General features: G+C 51.6%; 10 protein-coding genes across 10 annotated transcripts; 5 read left to right on the top strand and 5 right to left on the bottom strand.

Moving 5' to 3' along the window:
- Positions 1-28: 28 nt before the first annotated feature.
- On the top strand, positions 29-787 carry VFPPC_13029 (flavin reductase domain-containing protein fmn-binding protein; the record flags this gene model as incomplete). The annotated part of the gene is made up of 1 exon (XM_018290806.1): positions 29-787. One exon carries the CDS (start codon positions 29-31, stop codon positions 785-787), a length of 759 nt encoding a protein of 252 aa, XP_018149620.1.
- An 84-nt stretch (positions 788-871) lies between these two features.
- On the bottom strand, positions 872-2,121 carry VFPPC_01227 (sorbitol dehydrogenase; the record flags this gene model as incomplete). Its single annotated transcript, XM_018281091.1, has 2 exons — positions 872-1,740; positions 1,800-2,121. 2 exons carry the CDS (start codon positions 2,119-2,121, stop codon positions 872-874), a joined length of 1,191 nt encoding a protein of 396 aa, XP_018149619.1.
- Positions 2,122-2,932: 811 nt separating this feature from the next.
- VFPPC_01226 (hexose carrier protein) lies at positions 2,933-4,551 on the top strand (the record flags this gene model as incomplete). Its single annotated transcript, XM_022428217.1, has 3 exons — positions 2,933-3,143; positions 3,216-3,640; positions 3,694-4,551. 3 exons carry the CDS (start codon positions 2,933-2,935, stop codon positions 4,549-4,551), a joined length of 1,494 nt encoding a protein of 497 aa, XP_022284731.1.
- Positions 4,552-5,984: 1,433 nt separating this feature from the next.
- VFPPC_15319 (hypothetical protein) lies at positions 5,985-6,158 on the bottom strand (the record flags this gene model as incomplete). Its single annotated transcript, XM_018293072.1, has 1 exon — positions 5,985-6,158. The coding sequence occupies one exon, from the start codon at positions 6,156-6,158 to the stop codon at positions 5,985-5,987; it is 174 nt and encodes a 57-aa protein (XP_018149616.1).
- Positions 6,159-6,569: 411 nt separating this feature from the next.
- VFPPC_01223 (GABA permease) lies at positions 6,570-8,289 on the top strand (the record flags this gene model as incomplete). Its single annotated transcript, XM_018281088.1, has 2 exons — positions 6,570-7,308; positions 7,400-8,289. 2 exons carry the CDS (start codon positions 6,570-6,572, stop codon positions 8,287-8,289), a joined length of 1,629 nt encoding a protein of 542 aa, XP_018149615.1.
- A 122-nt stretch (positions 8,290-8,411) lies between these two features.
- Positions 8,412-10,148, bottom strand: VFPPC_01222 (HET-domain-containing protein; the record flags this gene model as incomplete). The annotated part of the gene is made up of 1 exon (XM_018281087.1): positions 8,412-10,148. One exon carries the CDS (start codon positions 10,146-10,148, stop codon positions 8,412-8,414), a length of 1,737 nt encoding a protein of 578 aa, XP_018149614.1.
- Positions 10,149-10,587: 439 nt separating this feature from the next.
- VFPPC_01221 (ribosome biogenesis protein) lies at positions 10,588-12,152 on the bottom strand (the record flags this gene model as incomplete). Its single annotated transcript, XM_018281086.1, has 2 exons — positions 10,588-11,846; positions 11,954-12,152. 2 exons carry the CDS (start codon positions 12,150-12,152, stop codon positions 10,588-10,590), a joined length of 1,458 nt encoding a protein of 485 aa, XP_018149613.1.
- Positions 12,153-13,544: 1,392 nt separating this feature from the next.
- Positions 13,545-13,901, top strand: VFPPC_01220 (thioredoxin-like fold protein; the record flags this gene model as incomplete). Its single annotated transcript, XM_018281085.2, has 1 exon — positions 13,545-13,901. One exon carries the CDS (start codon positions 13,545-13,547, stop codon positions 13,899-13,901), a length of 357 nt encoding a protein of 118 aa, XP_018149612.2.
- Positions 13,902-14,598: 697 nt separating this feature from the next.
- On the bottom strand, positions 14,599-17,865 carry VFPPC_13028 (WD repeat containing protein 44; the record flags this gene model as incomplete). The annotated part of the gene is made up of 4 exons (XM_018290805.1): positions 14,599-17,137; positions 17,200-17,363; positions 17,445-17,614; positions 17,748-17,865. 4 exons carry the CDS (start codon positions 17,863-17,865, stop codon positions 14,599-14,601), a joined length of 2,991 nt encoding a protein of 996 aa, XP_018149611.1.
- Positions 17,866-18,680: 815 nt separating this feature from the next.
- Positions 18,681-21,101, top strand: VFPPC_18735 (transposase; the record flags this gene model as incomplete). The annotated part of the gene is made up of 1 exon (XM_022430303.1): positions 18,681-21,101. The coding sequence occupies one exon, from the start codon at positions 18,681-18,683 to the stop codon at positions 21,099-21,101; it is 2,421 nt and encodes an 806-aa protein (XP_022285953.1).
- Between the last annotated feature and the right edge of the window lie 370 nt (positions 21,102-21,471).

Genomic DNA, 21,471 nt, shown 5'->3' with positions numbered 1-21,471 from the left:
CACCGTCCCCAAACCCATCTCGTACACCATGACACACTCCATCATCTCACCCGCCATCCTCTACTTCGGCACGCCCGTCCTCCTCATCACGTCCGAAAACGAAGACACATCACACAACATCTGCGCCATCTCCTCCGTCTTCTGGCTCGGCCACCGCTGCATCCTGGGCTTCGGCGCAGCCAGCAAAACCCCCCAGAACATCCTACGCACGAAACAATGCGTCGTAAACCTCCCAGATGAAACCATGACACGCCCCGTAAACGCCCTATCTACCACCACGGGGACGGAGCGCCCGTCCTCGAGCAAACTCGCCCGCGGCTACCGCTTCGTCAAGGACAAGTGGACGTGTGCGGGCCTCACGCCCCAGCCGGCGGATTTTGTGCGTCCCCCCAGGATAAGGGAGTGTCCTGTGCAGATGGAGTGCGAGCTTGCGGGCACGCATGATATGATGGAGGATGTGCCGGATCGGAAGGGCGTGCTTGTTGCTTTGGAGTTGCAGGTGGTGAGGGTGCATGTCGTGGATGGGATTAGGATGAAGGGGTATGCGAATAGGATTGATCCTGATTTGTGGAGGCCGCTCATCATGTCTTTTCAGGAGTTGTATGGGCTTTCGGGGAGGGCGGGGGAGAGCCAGTTGGGGAGGATTGATGAGGAGTTGTATAGGAGGGCTACGAGGAGTGATGTTGTGAAACGGCTGGGGGATGGGGACATGGCGATGGCTGAGGAGAGAGAGGGTAGGGTGAATGGAGTGAATGGAACGAATGGGACAGTTGCAAACGGTTGTTAGGTGACTGTGGTTTCTCCCATTTCAAGAAATAGAGCATAGATGTATGTAGCGTTCGTGGTATACACATATCTTGACTTATTTCGTTCACTCATCCACAATCTGTACCTTGATAACAGCTTTCCCATCACTAGCTTTCGTCACTCTTCCCACAAGTTTCATAGCCTCCTCAGCATCCTCCAACTTGAACCTATGCGTCACCATGAGATCCAACTTACTCGAATCTATCAACCCTCCCTCCAGTGCCCTCACCGCCGCCGGCCACGTATCGTGATACCGATTAATAAAAAGCAACCTAATCTCCGCCATGGACATATGCATAAACGGAACACCATCAATGCTTGCCTTTGAAGACACACCCACGACATTCACAACACCGCCCCGTCTGGCAGTATACGCAGCCGTACAAATCGACGACTCCATGCCCGTACACTCCAACACAACCTGCGGCATATCATACTCCGTCGTCTGGCGCCCATCCCAGTCCTGCTTCTCGAACAGCCTTCGAATCCCCACTGCACATTGCTCTGGCGACAGGCCCTTCTCTACACGGTACGTCCTGCAATGAGGTTCGAACTCCCTCGCAAAGTCCAACCTCGCCTGGTCGACATCCGTAATGACGATGGGATACGCGCCAGAAGCTCTGGCCACGACCATGGTGAGCAAACCAATTGGTCCCGCTCCAAGGACGGCGACCGGCGTGCCTACTGCGATGGGACTCGTGCGAAGGGCGTGCATCGCCACGGACAGCGGTTCTATTAGCGCTGCGGTCTGGAAGCTGATATTGGGGGGTAGTTTGTGGGCATGGCTCGCGGGATGAACTTTATATCGCTGGATGGTGCCATGGTGAGGGTAGGCGCCTGAGAATGCTACGTCTTTGCAGAGATTATATCGTCCGTCGATGCAGAGAAAGCAGCGGCCGCAGGAGACGCCTGGCTCGATGGCAACTCGGTCACCTAACACGGAGGGTCAGATGTGTTCAACCAGTCATCTGATAAAATCAGGGGAATCCTACCATTTTTAACGTGTTTAACGTTGGATCCGGTTTTCAAGACCACCGCCGCAGACTCATGTCCAAGGATGCAGTCCCCGTCGAAAGATATCTCGCCAATCTTGCCATGCCGCCAGAAGTGAATGTCTGAGCCGCATATGCCCGTCGCTCGTACATGTAGGAGGACATCGTCTGGCCCTGGGTCGTTGATTGGCGCCGTTTCGAGCTTAATTTGATGGTCTGCCGTTGCAACAAGAGCCGGATTTGGTTGGAGGTCCTTGGCATTGGTTAGATCGGACATTATCGTGCCAGATATGGCTGTGGAACTTGTGGTGGTAGTGGCCATTGCGACTTTATTTTGCATCGACACCGAGAACATTTCAAGTTACAAGTTTGCTGTCATATTTAATGTCTTCATTTATGGCTGCTTATCTGTCAGATTGTGACCGTAGACATGGACACTGCGGCATCGGCAGTCATTGTGCTTGTTTGAACCGTTGAGGGGGAAGAACTTCCAATTTGGACAGGCTAATACGGTCTCGCCCTAGGAAAGCGCCAAGAATTACTCTCCAAGTCGGTAGCTTGATTGATTGAAGCGTGGAACTCATTACGCCGAATGGGCTGGTGAATCCGGTACATTGATATGCCGGCGTTGGTGCCGTCGCCAAGTCATGTTTGCTGAATCCACCAAACAGGCAAGATTAAGCGCCATCACCAAGTATCACCGTTTCACCCCTTGGCTACACCGGAGGGATGTCATCCATTATTCTTCAAGTGCCTGCAAACAGCACTAATTGGAGCGCAAGACGGCATTCTACAACATTGTGTTCCCCACTGAGATTAAAGTGCCCACTTGAGTAACTTCCAGACCCCATGGGGGAAGAATAGCATCTCACAAGCTTGGCATTTACCCCACAGAATGGAAGTTTGTTGCGATGTTTCCGGCATCATGGCCGCTCGCTGGCAGAGCGATGATCCAGGACAGGTTCTTAAAAGGCATGCGAACCCGTTTATATTTGAAACAACGTGAGAGAACACATCACGAACGTCTTCCCTTCAACGGTCAATAATCTCGTGGCCACTACCTTTCGAGACCTGGTGTCTATGAGTTAGCCATTAACATACGTTGAATACATGTCTCATTTGACAACTACACAATGAGAACCTGGCTCGGTAGAGGCAAATCGCTGCAGTTCGGCATCACGACATGCTGTCTTGTAGCGTTTGTACTCTTTGGCTACGACCAAGGCGTCTTTAGCGGCATCCTCCAGAACCAAGATTGGCTCAACCAATTCGATCATCCGACTGATACCCAGACGGGTATCATCGTATCATGCTACAATCTTGGCTGTTTGACCGGCTGTATAAGTAAGAACCACCCTCCAACCTGACCAACATCACACCTTCATCCCAGGGTCATCAATGCTCACCACCAGATAGTCAACTTCTTTGTTGGCGAGGCTCTCGGCCGCCGAAGAACAATATGGCTCGCCATGTTCCTCGTCATCATCGGAGCAACACTCCAAACCAGCGCCTACACGGTGCCCCATCTCGTCATCGGCCGCGTAGTCACCGGCTTCGGGACCGGTCTCAAGACGTCCACCGTGCCGCCATACCAAGCTGAACTCTGCGATCGATCGTCCCGCGGCCGACTTGTGTCCGCGGAAGTGCTCTTTGTTGGTGTCGGCATCGTCGTCGCATACTGGTTCGACTTTGGCATGAGCTACGTCGGGGGCCCGATTGGATGGCGACTACCCATCGCGTTCCAAATGGTGTTTGCAATAGGTGTCATCATCCTCGTCTTTGCGTTGCCCGAATCCCCAAGATGGCTGTTCAACCACGGCCGCGAGGAGGAAGCAATGGAGGTATTGTGCGCCGTGTACGACAAGGACCCTACGGACACGTACATTGTGGAAAGCGGGCAGCTATCCTTCGGGCCATGGAACTCGAGAAACGCGCAGACCAGAGCGCCTCATTCTGGACCATGTTTAAAAAGGACGACGTTCGCACGAGGCACAGAGTCCTCCTGGCATGGGGCATGCAGTTCATGAACCAAGTCGGCGGCATCAACCTCGTGGTCTACTACATCCCCTCTGTGCTTGTGCAAAACGTCGGCATGGAGCCCCAACTCGCCCAAATCCTCGGTGGCTGCATCAACCTCATGTTCGTCATCGGGTCCATCCTCCCAACCGTGGCCCTCGATCGAATGGGTCGCCGAAAGACCATGATGTGGGGGAGTTTCGGCCTCGGGCTGAGCATGCTGATGATTTCGGCCCTGCTATCCCAGGCAGGCGACGGTACGACGAGTCGCCAAAAGGCGTTTGGCTCAGCCTCGGTGGCCTTTTTCTTCGTGTACATGCTCGTCTTTGGGGGCAGCGTCAACTGCGTGCCGTGGGTGTATGTGTCTGAGATACTGCCGCTCAAGGCGAGGACCCGAGGCGCGGCTATTGGCGTTAGTTCCAACTGGCTTTGGAACTTTACCATTGTCATGATCACGCCTGTTATTATCAATAGGCTGCACTGGAAGGCTTATTTGATATTCATGGTTACGAATTTGCTGTTCGTGCCTACCGTGTACTTTTTCTATCCGGAGACGAGCAACATTCGGCTGGAGGATATTGACTACATCTTTTCCCGGGGCGGGAACCCTGTGACGGTGGCCAGGAGGATGGCCGAGCAGGTGAAGGAGAAGGGACACACTGGATTTGATGTCGAAAGCTCTACGGATAGTCCGGGGATGAAGGAGGAAACTGGGTCAGTGGAGCATGTGGGCTAGGTTATTGTAGGTGTTGTATATCTTTGACCGTGTGGTATCTGATACATAGTTGCTGATGGCTAGTGTTGTAATAGATGTGTCTTGTGGTTCATTACTTTGCCAATGTGGGTGTTGTGTGCCTTCTGTTGGGACAAGCATAGAATACAGCGGTTTGCATATTCCATGTGGTTCGTCTAGATTGCAGCTGCAGGTATGAGAGTACAAGCGGATGTTTCATCTTGTACTATCAAGTCACCGATGAGATTGCCTCCCGGATATAATCCATGTAATCAATTACGAAACGATATCGGTGTCCGTCTTGCGCACCGTTAACTTCCGGCTCATCGAGTTATCTTGAGAATCCTATCTGTCATGCATCATTTCGTGATAGTCCAACCGCGCTCAGTGCTGAGAACAGATAATGTTGAAACGTGTGATTCGACAAGGGGCAATGTACTGCCCGGCTATCGTCAGTTTTGGAGATTTGCTCCATCAACGGCAAGATGTCAGCGCGGTAACATTTGACATAACGGCACATGGCCACGAGATGCAGACTGGGGTATGACCAGGTCCAGATGGCAATGGGGCAACGATATCATATCTTTCCACTCTGAAAATGGATGATAGATATGTGGCAGCCAGAGATACCAAAGTACGTAATGTTGCAGCGGCAGTCTCAAAGATGCCATGTGCCACAATCAATCGCGGCTAGGATACCGCCAGGGGCACTGCAAAGTATCGAGAGGAAAGTCATCCATTTCAGCCATCCGTCAGGCGGCAGGGCAGCAATCAACGTCGTCAACATGAATGGCCCGAGCAATGTTAGTCCATCCATCAAAGATAGCAGCGATGACAAGCTGAGGCTTCTCGAAGCACAGCGCGGCTACTGTGCGCGGCTACTGTGGTTCGGTGGCAGCACACTTCAGACGGTGGCGTAATTCAAGCTTGATCGAAACAGCGCGGTCTTTTCGCATGGATGGCCTGGAGGTGGTTGTGTCTGGTGGCCAATGCAGTCTGGTGGCACTGGGTGATCGGTGATGGATGTGGCAGACGCTATTTGCTTCCAGCCCTGCCACATGGTTGACGGTCTAGCTTATTTTGTTGGCGATTCGCGATGCAAGTGGACGAGAAGGGCCAGTATCGAGAGCCAAGCTTCAGTCACCCCAGAAACTCGGTTGGTTCGGCATGGCCGCTGTCGCTCGTTGTTATCGCCAGCCGTTTATGCATGTGGCCATTATTGTGCAGAAGACGGCCAAATTGTCACACGGAATGTCGGCCGTGGAAAGAGCACCAGCATATCACGTCGGTCTCGTGCCGCGTTGCCCTCGATAACAACCCCCCCTGTCACATTCAAGCCACAATGATCATTGACTCGCTTCCACTCCATCAAATTGATCCCACATGCAGCCATGTATCTTCAGGTCGGCTAGATCCATGCAGAATAATCTTCAGAATCAAACCGCCCATGTGCCCATCTTCAACTTCCACAACTCTAGTATCCCTTCCCCAGCTTTTTCAAACCAGCGCCAGCTTCCCCCGCATCGTGATCCGCGACTCCATCCCATCCCATGTTGCCATCCCATCCACAACTCCGCAATATTGTCTGGTACAAGTTCAATTGTAGCCATCAGCCCAACGGCTTCTCCTTTCTGGTTCTCGCCATCCCTGTCCAGCACCCACTAAGCGCGATAACCCCAAAAGAAGCTTGAGCTCTGCTCCACCACTGCCTAGATTGCGACCGACCGTGCATTGAGCCCATTTGACAGGTCGATGTGAGGACCCTCAGCTTTGCTTTTGCTCGTGGAGCTCTTGCAGATACATATAGATAAGGACGTGCTGTTCCAAAACCTCGGCGTTGCCCGAGCCCTTCCTGGTTCAAACTTCAAGAGGAGTCATATCCCTCTCACATTCAACCATCTCCAACTTACTTCCCTCTCATAATTGTTGGCAATCCCATCTTCACAGAGGAGGCCATGCGCGCGCCCTTTCTCTGCCTCACTTCCACACATTAATACGCAACTTTCACCACCATCACCAACATGAAGCCAGAAGTATCTCACGCCTCCAACATGGAACCCCGTCGCCCATCCGCCAGCGATGCCGCCGACGCAGCTCTCGCCTCTCTCGGCTACAAGGGCGAACTCCCCCGAAACCTCAGCATGATGAGCATCCTTGGCCTGTCCTTTGCCATCATGGCCGTCCCCTTCGGCCTCTCCACCACGCTCTACATCACGCTGTACAATGGCCAGTCCGTCTCCATCCTCTGGGGCTGGGTCCTCGTGTCCCTGATATCAATCTGCATCGCCGCCTCGCTCGCCGAAATCTGCGCCGTCTTCCCTACCGCTGGAGGCGTCTACTACTGGTCTGCCATGCTGAGCACCCGCAAGTGGGCGCCCATGGTGAGCTTCGTCGATGGCTGGCTGACCCTCGTTGGTAACTGGACGGTTACGCTGAGCATCAATTTTTCGGGCGCGCAGCTTATCCTCAGTGCTATTACTATTTTCAACCCGGATTATGTCGCGAATCAGTGGCAGACGGTGCTGTGCTTCTGGGCCGTCATGCTGGTGTGTGCGCTGGTCAACGCCTTTGGGTCGCGGTACTTGGACCTCATCAACAAGATTTGCATCTACTGGACCGCTGCGAGCGTCCTCATCATCATGGTTACCTTGTTGGTTATGGCGCCGTCTCGTCACTCGGGCGCATATGTGTTTGGTCACTATGATGCTTCGGCGAGTGGATGGCCCACGGGGTGGTCATTCTTTGTTGGTCTTTTGCAGCGTAAGTTTTTTTACTTTGGCGCAATTATTTCTCGCTTTGCTTCTATCACGTAGCTTCAAACATCTGTTCTCCTTTACTGACAGTAATGCAGCCGCCTACACCCTCACCGGCTACGGCATGGTCGCCGCCATGTGCGAAGAAGTCCAAAACCCCGAACGAGAAGTCCCCAAGGCCATTGTGCTCTCCGTCGTCGCCGCCGGCATCACTGGCGTCATCTACATCATCCCCCTGCTCTTCGTCCTCCCCGACGTGGCCATGCTGCTCAAGGAAGCCCAGCCCATCGGCCTACTCTTCAAGACCGTCACTGGATCCGCATCTGGCGGATTCGGCCTGCTGTTCCTGATTCTCGGTATCCTCATGTTCGCAGGCATTGGCGCCCTGACCGCCGCATCCCGCTGCACCTATGCGTTTGCCCGTGACGGCGCCATCCCCGGATACCATCTCTGGAGCCGCGTCAACAAGAAGCTCGGCATGCCGCTGTGGGCGCTGGCTCTGTCCACCGTCGTTGACTGTATCCTCGGCTGCATCTACTTTGGCTCCTCTGCCGCGTTTAACTCCTTCACCGGTGTCGCCACCATCTGTCTCTCCATGTCCTACGGCGTGCCTGTTCTCGTGCTCCTCGTCCGCCGCAGAGAACTAGTCAAGAGCTCGCCCTTTTCGCTCGGAAAGTTCGGCACCGTCATCAATGTCATCTGCGTGGTGTGGATCGTCTTTGCCGTCGTCATCTTCTGCATGCCCGTGTCTTTACCTGTCGACCCTAGCACCATGAATTACGCCTCCGTGGTGTTTGCTGGGTTCGCAGCCATCGCAATCGCATGGTACTTTGCCTATGCGCGCCGCAACTTCCACGGTCCCCCCGTCTTGAGCAAGGAGGAGGGATTTGTGCCGGGCGTGACGGGCGTGCAACATCATAGTCCGGAGGCTAAGATTGGCACAGACTCGGAGTCGCCTGATGTTGTGTCGGAGAAGAATACCAAGTAAGGGGCCCGCGGCTGGTGTTGATATTAATGTATTGTATAAATATTGTTTAGCGTTTGTCATACGAAATTGAATACCCTCGTGTATAATTCCGATATACTTTGCCGTTCAAAAATTATTCCTCGTCATGACGCCTGTTTCCACTTGGTGTTAATCAAATTTACCTCGTAATACGTTTTAAATCGATGCGTCACCGTCTTAAACTGAGCTTGTACAAAGGCACCACCCGGCGCAGTATGAGACATAACAAGCGTCTCCTGAGAAAGTAGCTTCTCCAAATCATCCCGTCCACAGCTCTGGCTGAAGGCATACCAAGGCCGCAAATACCCCGGCGGTGTTCCGAGAAAGTTATCCGGAAGAGATTCCAGTCCAACCACCAGGTACGGATCCCTGTATGAGGACACGGGGTTGATTCTATCACCAGGCGGACGACGATCATCCAACCTGCCCACAAACTCCATCTTAGCGCATCCCACGATCCGTCTTCCCCTCAGACTCTGGACATCAAGTCTCGTCTTATCGCCACTATCCTCCGCAGTCGTAACATCCAAAACACAAAACTGGCCTGCATTCAACCCCCCATCCACATCTTCCGCATCCCCAGCACAAACAGCCTCCACGTGCCCCGGAATCGCGACCGGTCCCCGATTCGAACCGGCCATAAACTCAAACGGCATGAACTGCGAAGTGGGCACACAGAACCCAGCCACGGCATCAGAAAGCCTAGGCGCCAATCTGACGAATATCTGAGAAATTTGTGACTCGGTTTGCGAATCTACCCTCGGCCAGTGCGTTCCTGAGGGCTCACCGACAGGTATAACCGCATCGGGACGAACTCGCGCGTACTGATCCTCGAAATCTGATAATTTCTGCAGTGTGATTGTAAAGGAGTTGCTAAACTCATCTGCTTCGTCTTCGTGGTACGAGCAATTCAGGGCAGCTATGAACAGCGTGCCCGAGACATCCTTCTCCAAGGGCTGGAGCGTGAGAGATGTTCGTATCCCGTAGTTTGTAATCTCCGTAGGTCTTCCGTACCTATACGCCTTGAAGCGCGGGATCGTGTACCGCCTTGAGCGCTTGAAGCACTGCGGTGAATGCGCCAAAAGGCCCCAGTACGGCGACGCATCAACCTCTGCTGGCTCTGCCGTCCACGCAAAGATGCTTTCGTCATCTGACGTCCTGATGAACTCCTCTTGTAATCGCCCAAAGGCCTTTTCTGCGCCCTCGCCATATAACAGCGGCATGTTGACGTTGAACAGGCCCATTAAGCAATACGCCATGTCCTCGGGGCGTGTGGTCGCTCTACCCGCCGCCCAGGCCATCTTGTTGCACGCAGGAACGGTATCCAATCCCACTGTCCCTAGAAGAACTCCTTCCGAAATACCAGTGATGGTATGCAAAAGACCCTTCAGCTCGTACTTGTCGCCCAGAGATTCCCACGAGTCGTTGAAGAAGCGCACATTCTTTGGCGCAACAAGTTCCTGAAGCGTCCAGCCTCGTCGAAACCACTCGCTCTTGTCGAGGTCCTCGAGGGAGCTCGTATCCGCCAGGTACGCGAGACACATTTCTGCACGGCGATACCATTGGAACATGGAGTTGATTGCCTCGGATAGTTCTGCGCTGCTCGATTTGTCGATGCAGCAGGTGTCGATCCATATGTATTCGAATCCGTACTGGCTGGCCATGAATGCGCTGACTTGCAGCTTCTTGTATCCGCGGCGCAGGCGGATGTTTTCGCTGGACTTCATGTCGTCAAAGGTGATTTCTTCGCCTTGGTCCCATCTGTGAGAGAGGACAGCGTATCTTGGCGGCTCGCCGATGAAGAGCTCCAATTGGAGGGTGGTGGTGTTGAGGAGCCTCATTTCACTTTCATATCAATGGAGATGAAGGATCTGCTGTTGGAGGGACTGCTTTGGAGTGATTGATCCCACCTGGCGGGATGTTGGGAGGATAAAGTCCTGCATATTAACCTCATCCTGAGCTGAAGCAGGTGAATTAGCGCCCCTCCTCACAGGGGTCTGTAGCTGGCTATTGCGAAATGATGGCGTTCAAGCACATTTGCAAAAACACATTCTAATGAAGGACCTGCCGCTGCTTCAACAGACTCATTTTCTGCGTTTGTCAAAGCCGAATAACAAGAGAATACAGTTACAAGTCTCTCGACACCAATGTATCCACAAGTTCTTCACAAGTTCTTTCAGTGTTGTCTGCTTGCCCAGTCATCAAAGGGTATATCTATTCATGTAATTGTCATTGTCATGTATACAAAATTTTCGTCCTCGTCACTTCGCATGGCAACGTCTAAACGCTAATCGTTCGGAATACGCTAAACTCCTCTCCCGTCGCTACCAAGCTTCCCGTAATCTGCGGGTGCCAGTGCAATTCCTTGACGTCCTTGAGATAATGGACAAACAACAGCTGTGGCGGCACATCTTTCACGCCAGCGGTATCCTTGCTCTCCTCATCATCCAATTCTACAGCCAAATCCCACAGAGTAACGGTGTTATCGCCAGCAGCCACAGCCATGATGGAGTCGTCGGTGGGATGCCACTCCAAGCTGGTAATCTGTTCCTTGTGGAAATCGAAGCTGGCAAGTGGCTGCGGTTTATCCGTGTTTGTCTTCCATTGTCTCAAGTCCCAGACGCCCCAGTTGCCATCGTCAGCTCCAGACGCCAGCAAATGGCTGGTTTGTCGAGACCACGACATGACATTGATGTCGTAATTGGAGACTTGAACGGTAATAGCTGGCTTTCGGGACTTGGATCGAACATCCCAAATGCGGATACTGCCGTCACTTGATGCGGAAGCGAACACGGACTGCTCTGATGGAGACCACTGGATTTCTTCAACACTGCTAGTGTGACCTTGGAACGGTCTGTTATCGGTAACCCAGCCACCACCATCGGTACGGGTGGTCACGTAGATGAGGCCATCATTATCGCCAGTCAACAGCTTGCCGGTTGGGACCATTGGAGACCAGTCGACAGCATAACCCTCAGACTTGTGTGCACGAATTGTGGAAATTGGCTTGTTCTGTTGCGCAGTAATAGTAGTTCCAGGGTTATCAAACGAAGCCAGGTGGGGAGTAACATCGTGGATAAAGACATTGCTTGACTCGGTCATGGTAGCTGTGAATGTAGTAGGGGGCCGGCCAGGCTCGCTGCTGGGAATCTGGTGTGCGCGAATGCGGTTGGTAGTGGAGTTGAGAGGAATTGATTTGCTCTCGAGGATAGGGTCGGAATCTTCGTCGTCGTCGTCGTCAGAGTCCTCCTCGTCCTGCTTCTCCATTCTGCTCAATCCGCTGAACTTATTAACCAAAAGCTGGTTGTCTGAGGCCTTGCCAGTTTCGGCCTGGGTACCAGCAACCATGTACATAGTGGCAGGGTAAGCCTTTCGGTTATCTCCTAGAGTGTCGCGAACGAGATCGAAGGAGAGGCAGGGCCACGGCGTGCTGAGGTTGTGAAGCATCTCGTATGTGGTCAGGTCAGGTGCGAGTGTTTGGCCAGGTTCCAGCTTGTTTCGTCCGACAATAAAAGTACCTTGGTCGACATCCATGGCACCTAAAATATTCTACGTAAGTATTTGCATTCGATTGCAGAGTATTTGCCGTGTACAGCAGCTCATTGGACAATGTCACATTGTGTTCATTGTGACGAGGACCACCTACCAGCCTTTTCTTCAGCTTCGCGCTCAGCATCAGGACGACCATCAACACCAGCCTCAAAAATTTCGTCTTCGCTCTCAAATTCATCCTCGAACTCGTCCTCAAACTCGCCCATTTCCTTGTCGTCAATGTCCATCTGTTCAGGGCGGTCACCACCCTTGAGGGGGCCATCGCCATTCTCGTCGGCGACACGTTTCGACATTTTGTGCGTATGTGGGAGTGTGGCTCCGAATAATTTAGGAAATTAAAAAGAAGAAATCGCGATTGAAATTACTTCGCCTCGGCTACGCTTAAGCGGCTCTTTATGCTGTTGTCATGGGAAGAAAGTGAAGCACTTTTGTGACCGATAAGGCCATATCAGTAAAGTGAAGTGGGCGGCAGAATATTTTTTTTGGCCCCTCCATCAAAAAATTGAAACTTTGCAGGGACGAGCCCCGCCATGAAGCTCTGTGCAAATCGAGGGGAGAGATGTGGCTGGGCTTGTGGCGGTGCAGAGTGATGGCGCTGGAGCGACGTGAGCCCTCACAGATGGTGAGCCAACTCAAAGCATGATTATTTCAAGGCATGAATTCCCAGACTGTGACACAGTTTTTGCTAATAGTTGTAGAGAAGACTGAAATTGAACGACTCCGTACTTTGCACACAACGCTGCTCTCATAAACGCCACCCCTGCACCCATGAGCTTCTCGAATGTCGCATCCGTGTTCCCGACAGCCGTCTGCCAAAGCAAACTGTAGGATGTCGGTCTGTCACTTTACGCGTCGGTGTAAGTGTAACGTCCGGCAAGCAGGCCAATGGCGAACCAGAGGCGGCACTAACAATCACGTCACCACACCAGACATGACAAAGCTGTGCAGTGCAGTGAGGAGTGGCGGGTAGCTGCAATATTGGAAGAGAAGAAGAAAAAGAAAAAGAACAAAGATAAAAATAGAAGGTCACAAATCGCAAATCTCTAAGGAGGAATGGAATAATGTCGAAAAGTTGTATGTATTGTCATGGTGTGCGCAGGAATCTTTGGTAAGACCAAGCATCAGCCAGCGCAATTGACAAATAGAGCACCGGGTCATCGTGCATTTGACAGCATCCTCTGGCGTCTGGTGGCGCTGCGACATTCCGGTCGCTCTCATTTGTCATCTGCCCCATGCACCATTTTCCCTCCAGTTGAGTGCCTGGCCAGCAGAGCCCTGTGCTTGTTTCCAAATCATCGACGCCCAGATTGCGCCATCCCGAGGCGTGCTTGCGGGTTCGCACCCAAATATTATATAAACAAAACCGCGTCCAGCTCAAGACCTGCTTTGTTGTCGTCATACTCAACCCAAGATACCCTAAAAACAAACAAAACAAACCACTAAAACGCTTGATCGTTTCATCCTTGTACACCACATACTTAAGTACTCCTCTGAACTTGCGCGCACGTTACCAACATTGAACACAAGCGCCGACCCTCTCTATAAGCCGCAAGTCCCGCCAGTGCCGCAAACTAGAACCTCTGCAAAACCTCGCTCTACTTAATCCATCCCACCCCACCAAACCATCAACTCGACTCGACCACAACCTCACCCTCAAATCAGTCCCGTCACTCAAAACCGCCAAAATGCCCGTCGTCAACATCACATCCAAACCCCAATTCGACGAGCTCCTCAAAAGCCACCGCTTCGTCGCCCTCCAGGCCAGCGCATCATGGTGCGGTCCCTGCAAAGCCATCTCCCCCATGTTCGTCAAGCACTCCGACGCTCTGGGCGTTGACAACACCTACGCCTTCGCCAAGTTTGACACCGACGACGTTCCCGATCTCGCGTTCGAGCTGGGCGTCCGCTCCCTGCCTACATTCTACTTCTTCGAGAACGGCGACAAGACGGACAGCAATGTCACTGGTGCGAACCCGCCGGCGTTGAAGAAGGCGGTTGAGGAGTTTTCGGTCAAGGCAAAGGGCGATGCTGTGAGTGATTAGACATTGGCGCTTGTTGTTGCGGCATTAAGTCGTGGACGCGTAAATTGGTACTTTGAGTGGGTTCTGACACTGGTTTGTTAGTTTTCCACAACCGAGAACTTCTGAGACATGCGTCGACGATCCTGTGAGGAATGATGGAGGGGTAACGTGATGAATTGGGGATGCGTCTCGTATCAGCGGCGGGGGGACACGATGTGATGATACGGGAAATAACCGTGGACGAATATGGAAGGGGGAACAAGATTCAAAGTCCCTGTTTTACTACACTTCATGGAATCATGTGTTGGATATACATGAACTAGACAAGAATAAGAAAAAAAAACGATTCCAATTATTTACACTTGTTTCAAGAGTCACAGTGCAGTAGGCTACGCGATATGAATTGCAACTTGAGATTTCCAAAAGTTGTGCTATAATCGCTGTGCTCTGTATGCTACGAGATATTCTTGCCGTGACGAGTCGTCCCTTGACCTCTGGGTATACCAAAATCGGCTCCTGTAGATGCAGGAGTGTAAATGCGACCGCTCTATAAACAAAACAAAAAGCAAAACGCCAACCCATGCGTAGATACCACTTTTGGGTCGTCCACCACCTGATCCGGACGAAGAAGCCGATCCAGAAGGCTTCCTCGCCCTTACACCATATACATAGGCAAATCATAATACATCCTTCATTCTTCCTGTTCAGCTCATAATCATCATGACTCTGTCGATGTTCCACACTTCTGGCACGACAGTACTGTTTTGCCCTTGGCCAATCGCTTCGCCTGGAAGCTTCGTCCACCGCATTCGCGGCATGTCGCAGTATCACTATCGTCCGTCGAGTCCGTGTTGACCTCAGCTACGCCCGAATCTGTGCGCTTCTTGCCCGGCGTGATTACGTCGGCAACCTCGGCTCCCTCCTCAATACTTCCTCCAACAGAGTCGGATTCGCTGAATCTTGGTCTCAATGGCGTAGTACCCGGACCGACAGATCGACGGCGGCTGCCGTCCTCCTCGGCTCTAAGTCTGCGTATGTCGTGGACGGCTAGGCTATGCCTCCCAGAAGGTCTGTCCCCAACCTTCAAACTGTCGGCACCGTTCTTGGAATGACTTCCGGGACTGTTGTTGATGCCACCACCCAGAGGACTTGCATTTAATGAATACCTTAAACTCGGTATGCTAGGTTTCCACCTGCTGAGATTCCAGAAACTTCCTTCTCCTTTGTCGTCGTTCTGCTCCGATTCGGAAGCACTGATAAGGCTAAAGCTTGGCGTGGGTGGTATGCTGCCGCTATCCTTGTCCCTGTGAGCTCGCAGCGAGCCTCCTCCTGTATGAATGCTACTTGTTGGGCTGGTAGGATTTGCTCGACTTGCCAGGCTAGCCGTATAAGGCTGTTTTCTGGCTTCTGACGCAAGGTTCGCGGCTGAGTTGTTGAGGGGAGTCCTTGCCTTCATAGGTGACATGGATCTTTCGCTCCTACTTGCAGTGAGGTTGCTGCTAGCTCTCCCTTCAACATCCTGGCGCCAGCTCATGATCCTATCGGATGCTGGTTGTGTTTGTTGTGCAGCTGGTCCTAGGTTAAGCGATCCACGTCGAGAATGGACTCGGCTCCCGGTACTCGTCCGGGTAGCAATGCTGCCTGATCGTCCAACGCCGCCAGTGAGCCGTCCAGAAAACTTGGAGGCCGTCTCCCAGTGGCTCTGCTGCCGTTTGGTATAGGCGCAGTCTTGCCGAAAGACCTTGATAGTACCTGTCCTGTCTGTGGTCACAATGATATTGCCATCCAGATGTTTTGATCGCTCGATATATGCAGGGCTTTCTTCTGGTTTTCGTAGACTGACCGCACTCTCGGTTTGTCCCCCTTCTGAAAGTCTGGTCTGACTGGCGTTCCTTTCCTCGAGGCTAAGTAACATAACAGGTGGTGGGTTGCAGAGATCGAAAATGGGATCTCCCGAAGCACTAAGGAGTTGCCTCGTCTTTATTGGCGCCATTGAAGCCGTGGTGACGACTTCAGGGTGCGCATCAAAGCATTCATATGGTTGCTTATCCTTTAGGTCGTTGTCGGCGTTGCTGGCGGTCCAGATATATGCTCTGCGGTCTTCGCTGCCAGATATAACGTATGCGCCATCGTCACTAAACCGGGCGTGAATCTGACTTGACTGGTTTTCCAGGCCACGAAACTTAACCTCTAGCATCTTGGTCCGTAGGCTGTATATCCTCACACGAGAATCATTAGAGCTGATGAGTACTTTGATATCCTTCTTTCCATTCTCAGACGGAAGCGAGGCAGTCCGAATGCCCGTAATTTTACTGCCCTTGGCGTTTTTCCCTCTCGAAGATCGAACATGGATTTGTGATTGGAGTTTGAGACCTTCAGTGTCATAAAATAAGCAAAGTCCGCTAAGCAGTCCGCATATTGCCGTTTTCCCGTCCGGTGAGAATGCTACCGCTGTAATAAACTCGTTTGCCGTCACCGAAAAGGCAACCGCTCTGTCAGGTATGCTCCACAGGCGCAGCTGAGCGTCGAGAGAACCTGCTAAAAAGAACCTGTCGTCCGTTGGATGAAATGCAATGGATGTCACGAGATCATTATGCTTAAATGCGCAAAGACAATCCGGTCGACTCATATGCCATAGCCTGACAGTTTTGTCCATGGATGAGGAGAGAAGGAAATTGTTCTTGCTCCAGCTCAAGGCCAATACTTCCCCTGTGTGGCCGTCGAACTCCCGAGCCGGTTTGGAACGGAAGACTGGAGCACTAAGCCTCTCGCCGTCTCCGCGGCCATGATTCTCTTCTTCCTCTTCATACGCCCTTCGTTCTTCCGGGGTGGAAATCACAGAGAAGACCCGGACTGTTTGATCTTTACCAGCCACGGCTAAATACTGTCCATCCAAACTGAACTCGGCGGCCCAGATAGCGTCACCTGATTTCAAGATTTTTGACCCTACTGCCGTTGCCGGCTCACGGCTCCGCGGTTCGTCTTCAGATGCTCTCTTAGCGCCCAAGAGCTCTTGAGCAAGAAATAGGTGGTTGAAGTCGCGAGTCTTCTTATTGTGAGGTCTCACCCGTATGTACCGAGGCGGCTCTTTGTGAAGGGGTATGTAGCCGCCGCCTGCGCCAATGACAGAAGTCAGAGCCCTCGCGTTGAAGCCATCCGTGCGGAGCTCGCCCAGCTCTGAGTCGGAGTCGTTCATGTCATCGTCCTTCTTCCAGGCGCCCCGAATAGCAAGGCGGCTGAGAAACGACGACCCTTTCCTATGTAGTGGAAGTTTAGTTAGCTTGTGATTCTTCTCGCCCACGTCAATCAGACTACGCACTTTCGGTCCCGATTTGCTTCAACAGCGGCATTAAGGGCCTTGCCTTGGCTGTCAATGCTTTGTCGATGTTGGCTATCTCGCGTAGGGCTATCTGCGCGAGCAGAATGCAACAATCGTTGAGCAATGGTAGGTTCCGTGTTGCTATTAGTCCGCAAGTATATTTGCTATTACCACGGGGTATGACGGGTCAGCATATGGATATATCAAGACTTCGAGTATAGACAACATTATGAGAGTCGGCATACCGTGCTTAAAGGATCTAACCCAGCATTGGCTGGGGTCGCGCCAGACGGAGTTTTAGACAATGGCTTTGGTTCCTTGTCCTTGACATTCTGAGCAGTATTGGTACGAGAAAGTCGGGAGCTCGAGAGACGATTCGACGGAGCAGGTTGCGATGGGCCATTATGATTTATTCCTAGGTTACTAGGTCAGCCTGGAACGAGCATGCATAAAGACGGCAATTATGTCACAAGGCCCAATTCGGGTGTCAAATCGGCCTCGTGAGCCCGATGTCCGCCAAGGAGACAACTGTACTGTAGTTCCCGTACCTGAAATATCGGATAGTCCGGAGGTCTCAGTCGCCGGGTCTGGAGCAACCTCACCGACCCTGCTCGAGATGGCCTCTCCGTCGCCCGGGATGGTAGGCGAGGCTAGCTGCGTCGCCATTTCCCATGCTGCAAAGGAATTTGTAAAGAAAAGAATGGGAAGATTTGGTTCGTCTTTTCAGGAACCTCCGTCCTGGAATATGCTGTGGCTAGCAACAAAATCTCGGCAGCCGGGGGTCGGCACCGTGTTGGCCTTGGTGGCCTGGTCGTCTGGTCGGAAGTTGACAGCCTAAAGTCAAGTCGAGTCAAGTTTGTGGCTGGGAGTCGGTCTCGTCGCAAAACATCCAAATCCGCAAGTGCGAAGATGCAGGGTTCGAGGGAGCTCTAAGATGCTCCAGACCAAGAAAGCAGCCACCCTTTGAATTCCGCCCCGAGCTATCCGGCGGCAGCAGACAAGGTGTTTTAAGAATGAAAATTGGGAGGGTATCGGGGGTGGGAAGGAATTTGCTTGCTGGCTGTCCTGTAGGGCTGACAGGAGATTGAGCTAAATGACTGGCAACATTGAACATGACAGTCTTTAATCGGACGCACCCAAATCTCTATTCGGACGCACCCCCCCACATTCAGCCACACCTAAGGTACCTTAAGCCACATAGCCTCCGACTTCGCGGACTGAAGCAACCGACGTCGAAACTGTTCAGTGTTGGTTGTCATTGTCGCCATTCTTAAAACTAACCAATTAAGCATTGTTGAGGTGATAGAAATTCCTCTTTGACTTCTAAACCACCGACTGTCAGTTGTCAGTGGGTAGCAAGCGTCCCAGTAGTTCTTACAGGACTGCGGTCTAGATGCTAGGACTTCGAGACATGCAGAAGTCCTAGATCTTGAACAGAAGCGCCAATCTGCATATAGCCATAAAATCCTGTTAAGACAAATATGTTAATTCGCAGTGTATTGAATACAATAGCTTTACAAGCCGTCGATAAGACTCTTCTAATGCTGGCTATGGCGCACCCTCCAGGCTTCCCCGAACCGTCTGAAACGCTACCTGTCGACTCAGCAGATGAATCTATTAGTGACTCCGATGAATGTAACGAGATCGATGAATCTGAGGATTGGAATGGTGAACCATGGGAGGCGGTCTTTCCATCGGACTCTTCTCTTCTAACAACAACTTATGAGTCTCTTGAGTTGCTCCTCGACAGCCTAAAGGAGTTTTGTGTTCAGAATCGGATGGGCCTCATCACGATACGAAGTCAAAAGAATAAGGCGAAGACTAGAACAATAAAATGTGAGCTTGTCTGTGATAAGAGTCGGTATTATAAGCCCAGAGAGTCAATCGCCAAAATACGGAACACGAATACAACGAAGTTGGCCGCCAACTGCCCGTTCAAAGTTATCGTTCAGTCCCTCCATGCCAACAACTACGAATGGTCCATGAGAGTTGTCAGCTCCCTTCATCGAGACCACGGGCCATCACAAGGCCTCACCGAGCACTACCAATGGAGAAAGTTAACAGACGAACAAATGAACCTCCTGAAAGATCTTTGTCTTGACAAGACGATCTCTTCTCGATCCGTTCACAAGCAACTGTGCCAAAAGTGGCCTCAGATTGCTATTCGCAGGACGGATATATATAACTGGCGATGGAAAGTCAACCAAGCCAAACGTCAAGGCTACGGCCCCGCCAATGACTTTGTACGGACGCTCTCTGAGTCGAAGAGAGTCTGGATATGGGGCTTAGACTGGATTCATGATGAGTTCCGTTTTCGAAATGCCGCTTGGGCTTATCATAAAGGGGGAAAGATGTGGCAACAATTCTCGTCATGTCTCCAGATTGACGCTACATATAAGACCAACTGCTATAAAATGCCTTTGGTTACTGTCGTAACTGTATCGTCGGAGAAGACGTCCATGCCAATTTGTTATGGCCTTCTTAATAACGAACAAGTTGCTACTTATGAGTGGTTCCTCCAACAGCTGTCGAGATTCCAACAAGCAGGCAACATCGCGCCGCCAAAAGTTATTATCACGGATAAGGACGACCAGCTGCGTGCTGCAGCACGGCAAATATTTCCTAATGCGCAACTTCAGCTATGTGTCTTCCATATCAACAGCAATGTGGTCTTATCTATTAAGAAGTGGTGGAAGAAAACCGATGGCTCTGAGACAGATAGCGATAGTGACAATGCAGATACTGCTGACATTCAAGAGATGGAACGTGGGAATGTCAACGTTAAAGATATGAAGGATTCCAAACTTGGCCCTGTTCCCAAACGAGTATTAAAAACTCGAGCTGGTCTGTACCTCCTCTGGAGACATATGGTATTTAGCAGATCGGAGGACGAGTTCAATCAAGCATGGCGGCAACTTCAAGAGACCTTTGAACACCAGGAGCGCATTCTGAGTTATCTCAAGAGCACATATTTACCTTTGAAGAAAGAATGGGCATGCTGCTATACTCGCCATTATCGGAACTTCGGTTTGATTACGACAGCACCGGCCGAGTCAAACCATCATTCTCTGAAGACCTACAACCTATCCCTTCGGTCCGACCTCCCTGATGTCGAAGAGGCCACAGCTAGTCAGACAGTGGATAAACGTCTGCTATATAAAGACAAAATACAACAAGCAAACACCACCATTCGGAACCAGTTCTCAGGAAGAGAGTGGCTTGGCCAGCTGCCTTTAAGTGTCACTCGTTGGGCACTAGACCAACTCAACGAGATCCACAGGCTTATGGAATCAGGCCAGATCTCCAAGAAGCCTTTACTAGCGTGTACAGGCTCTACTAAGGCTCAATACGGCTTGCCTTGTGCTCACATGCTCCTCAGGTTAGCTGATCAAGATAAGCCACTGAAGAGGGAAGACTTGGATCCATTTTGGCACATCAAACGATCTCGAGAAATTGACGATCCTCTTCTTCAGGTACAGCGTCCTCCGATGGGAATACCCAAGGGACGACCACAAAATGGCGAACCATTTGGCAACGAACGTGCGATTCCCGATCATCAACTTGCGCCTCAAGGGTCAACACGAAGTGGCGTTAAGAGATCAGCACGTCGGAACTACTCTCAATTCGAGCTAGGGTCAACTCTTGACGAGGAAGACGCAGCCGACCTACCAGACCAACAACAGCCTCGGCGAAAACGGAGTAAAGTTTCTGCTAGAGTCACAACTCGAGATACTCGTCAACAGGCAAAGGGACACAGGGGCGGGAATAATCCAGCTAAACAGCATCATTCTCCAGATGTAGAGGAGGACCATAAAATAACGAAGATTTTGCTTGCGAAGGGACAGAAAAAGTGGAAGGAAAAGGAAAAGGTTGGTGATAGCATTGTAGTTGCAACGGATTAAGGTAGGAAGTCACCCTGGGGTGGTAGCAAAATACTACTCAGGCACTGTAAGTAGTTGTTGGTATGGTGGAAATACTGGAGATATCACTTGCAGCAAATTTGACCGGGACATTATCGGAGACTGCTGTGGCTGAATGTGGGGGGGTGCGTCCGAATAGAGATTTGGGTGCGTCCGATTAAAGACTGTCTTGAACATCGAGTATGGAGTAGCTATTTTAGCTTTTGGCTGTCACGAGAGCCACCAGACGGACCAGACACGAAACAGAACGGAACGAACCCACAAAACCCACCTAAAAAGAGCGGAAGGGTTGAAGAAGGCAGTGTGCAATATTGATGTGCGGTTAGGACGTCGATATTACAGTTAGCTCTTT

This window comes from Pochonia chlamydosporia, chromosome 1 (genome assembly GCF_001653235.2).
Source record: "Pochonia chlamydosporia 170 chromosome 1, whole genome shotgun sequence".
NCBI lineage: Eukaryota > Fungi > Ascomycota > Sordariomycetes > Hypocreales > Clavicipitaceae > Pochonia > Pochonia chlamydosporia.
This window is presented reverse-complemented; position numbering and strand designations above follow the sequence as displayed.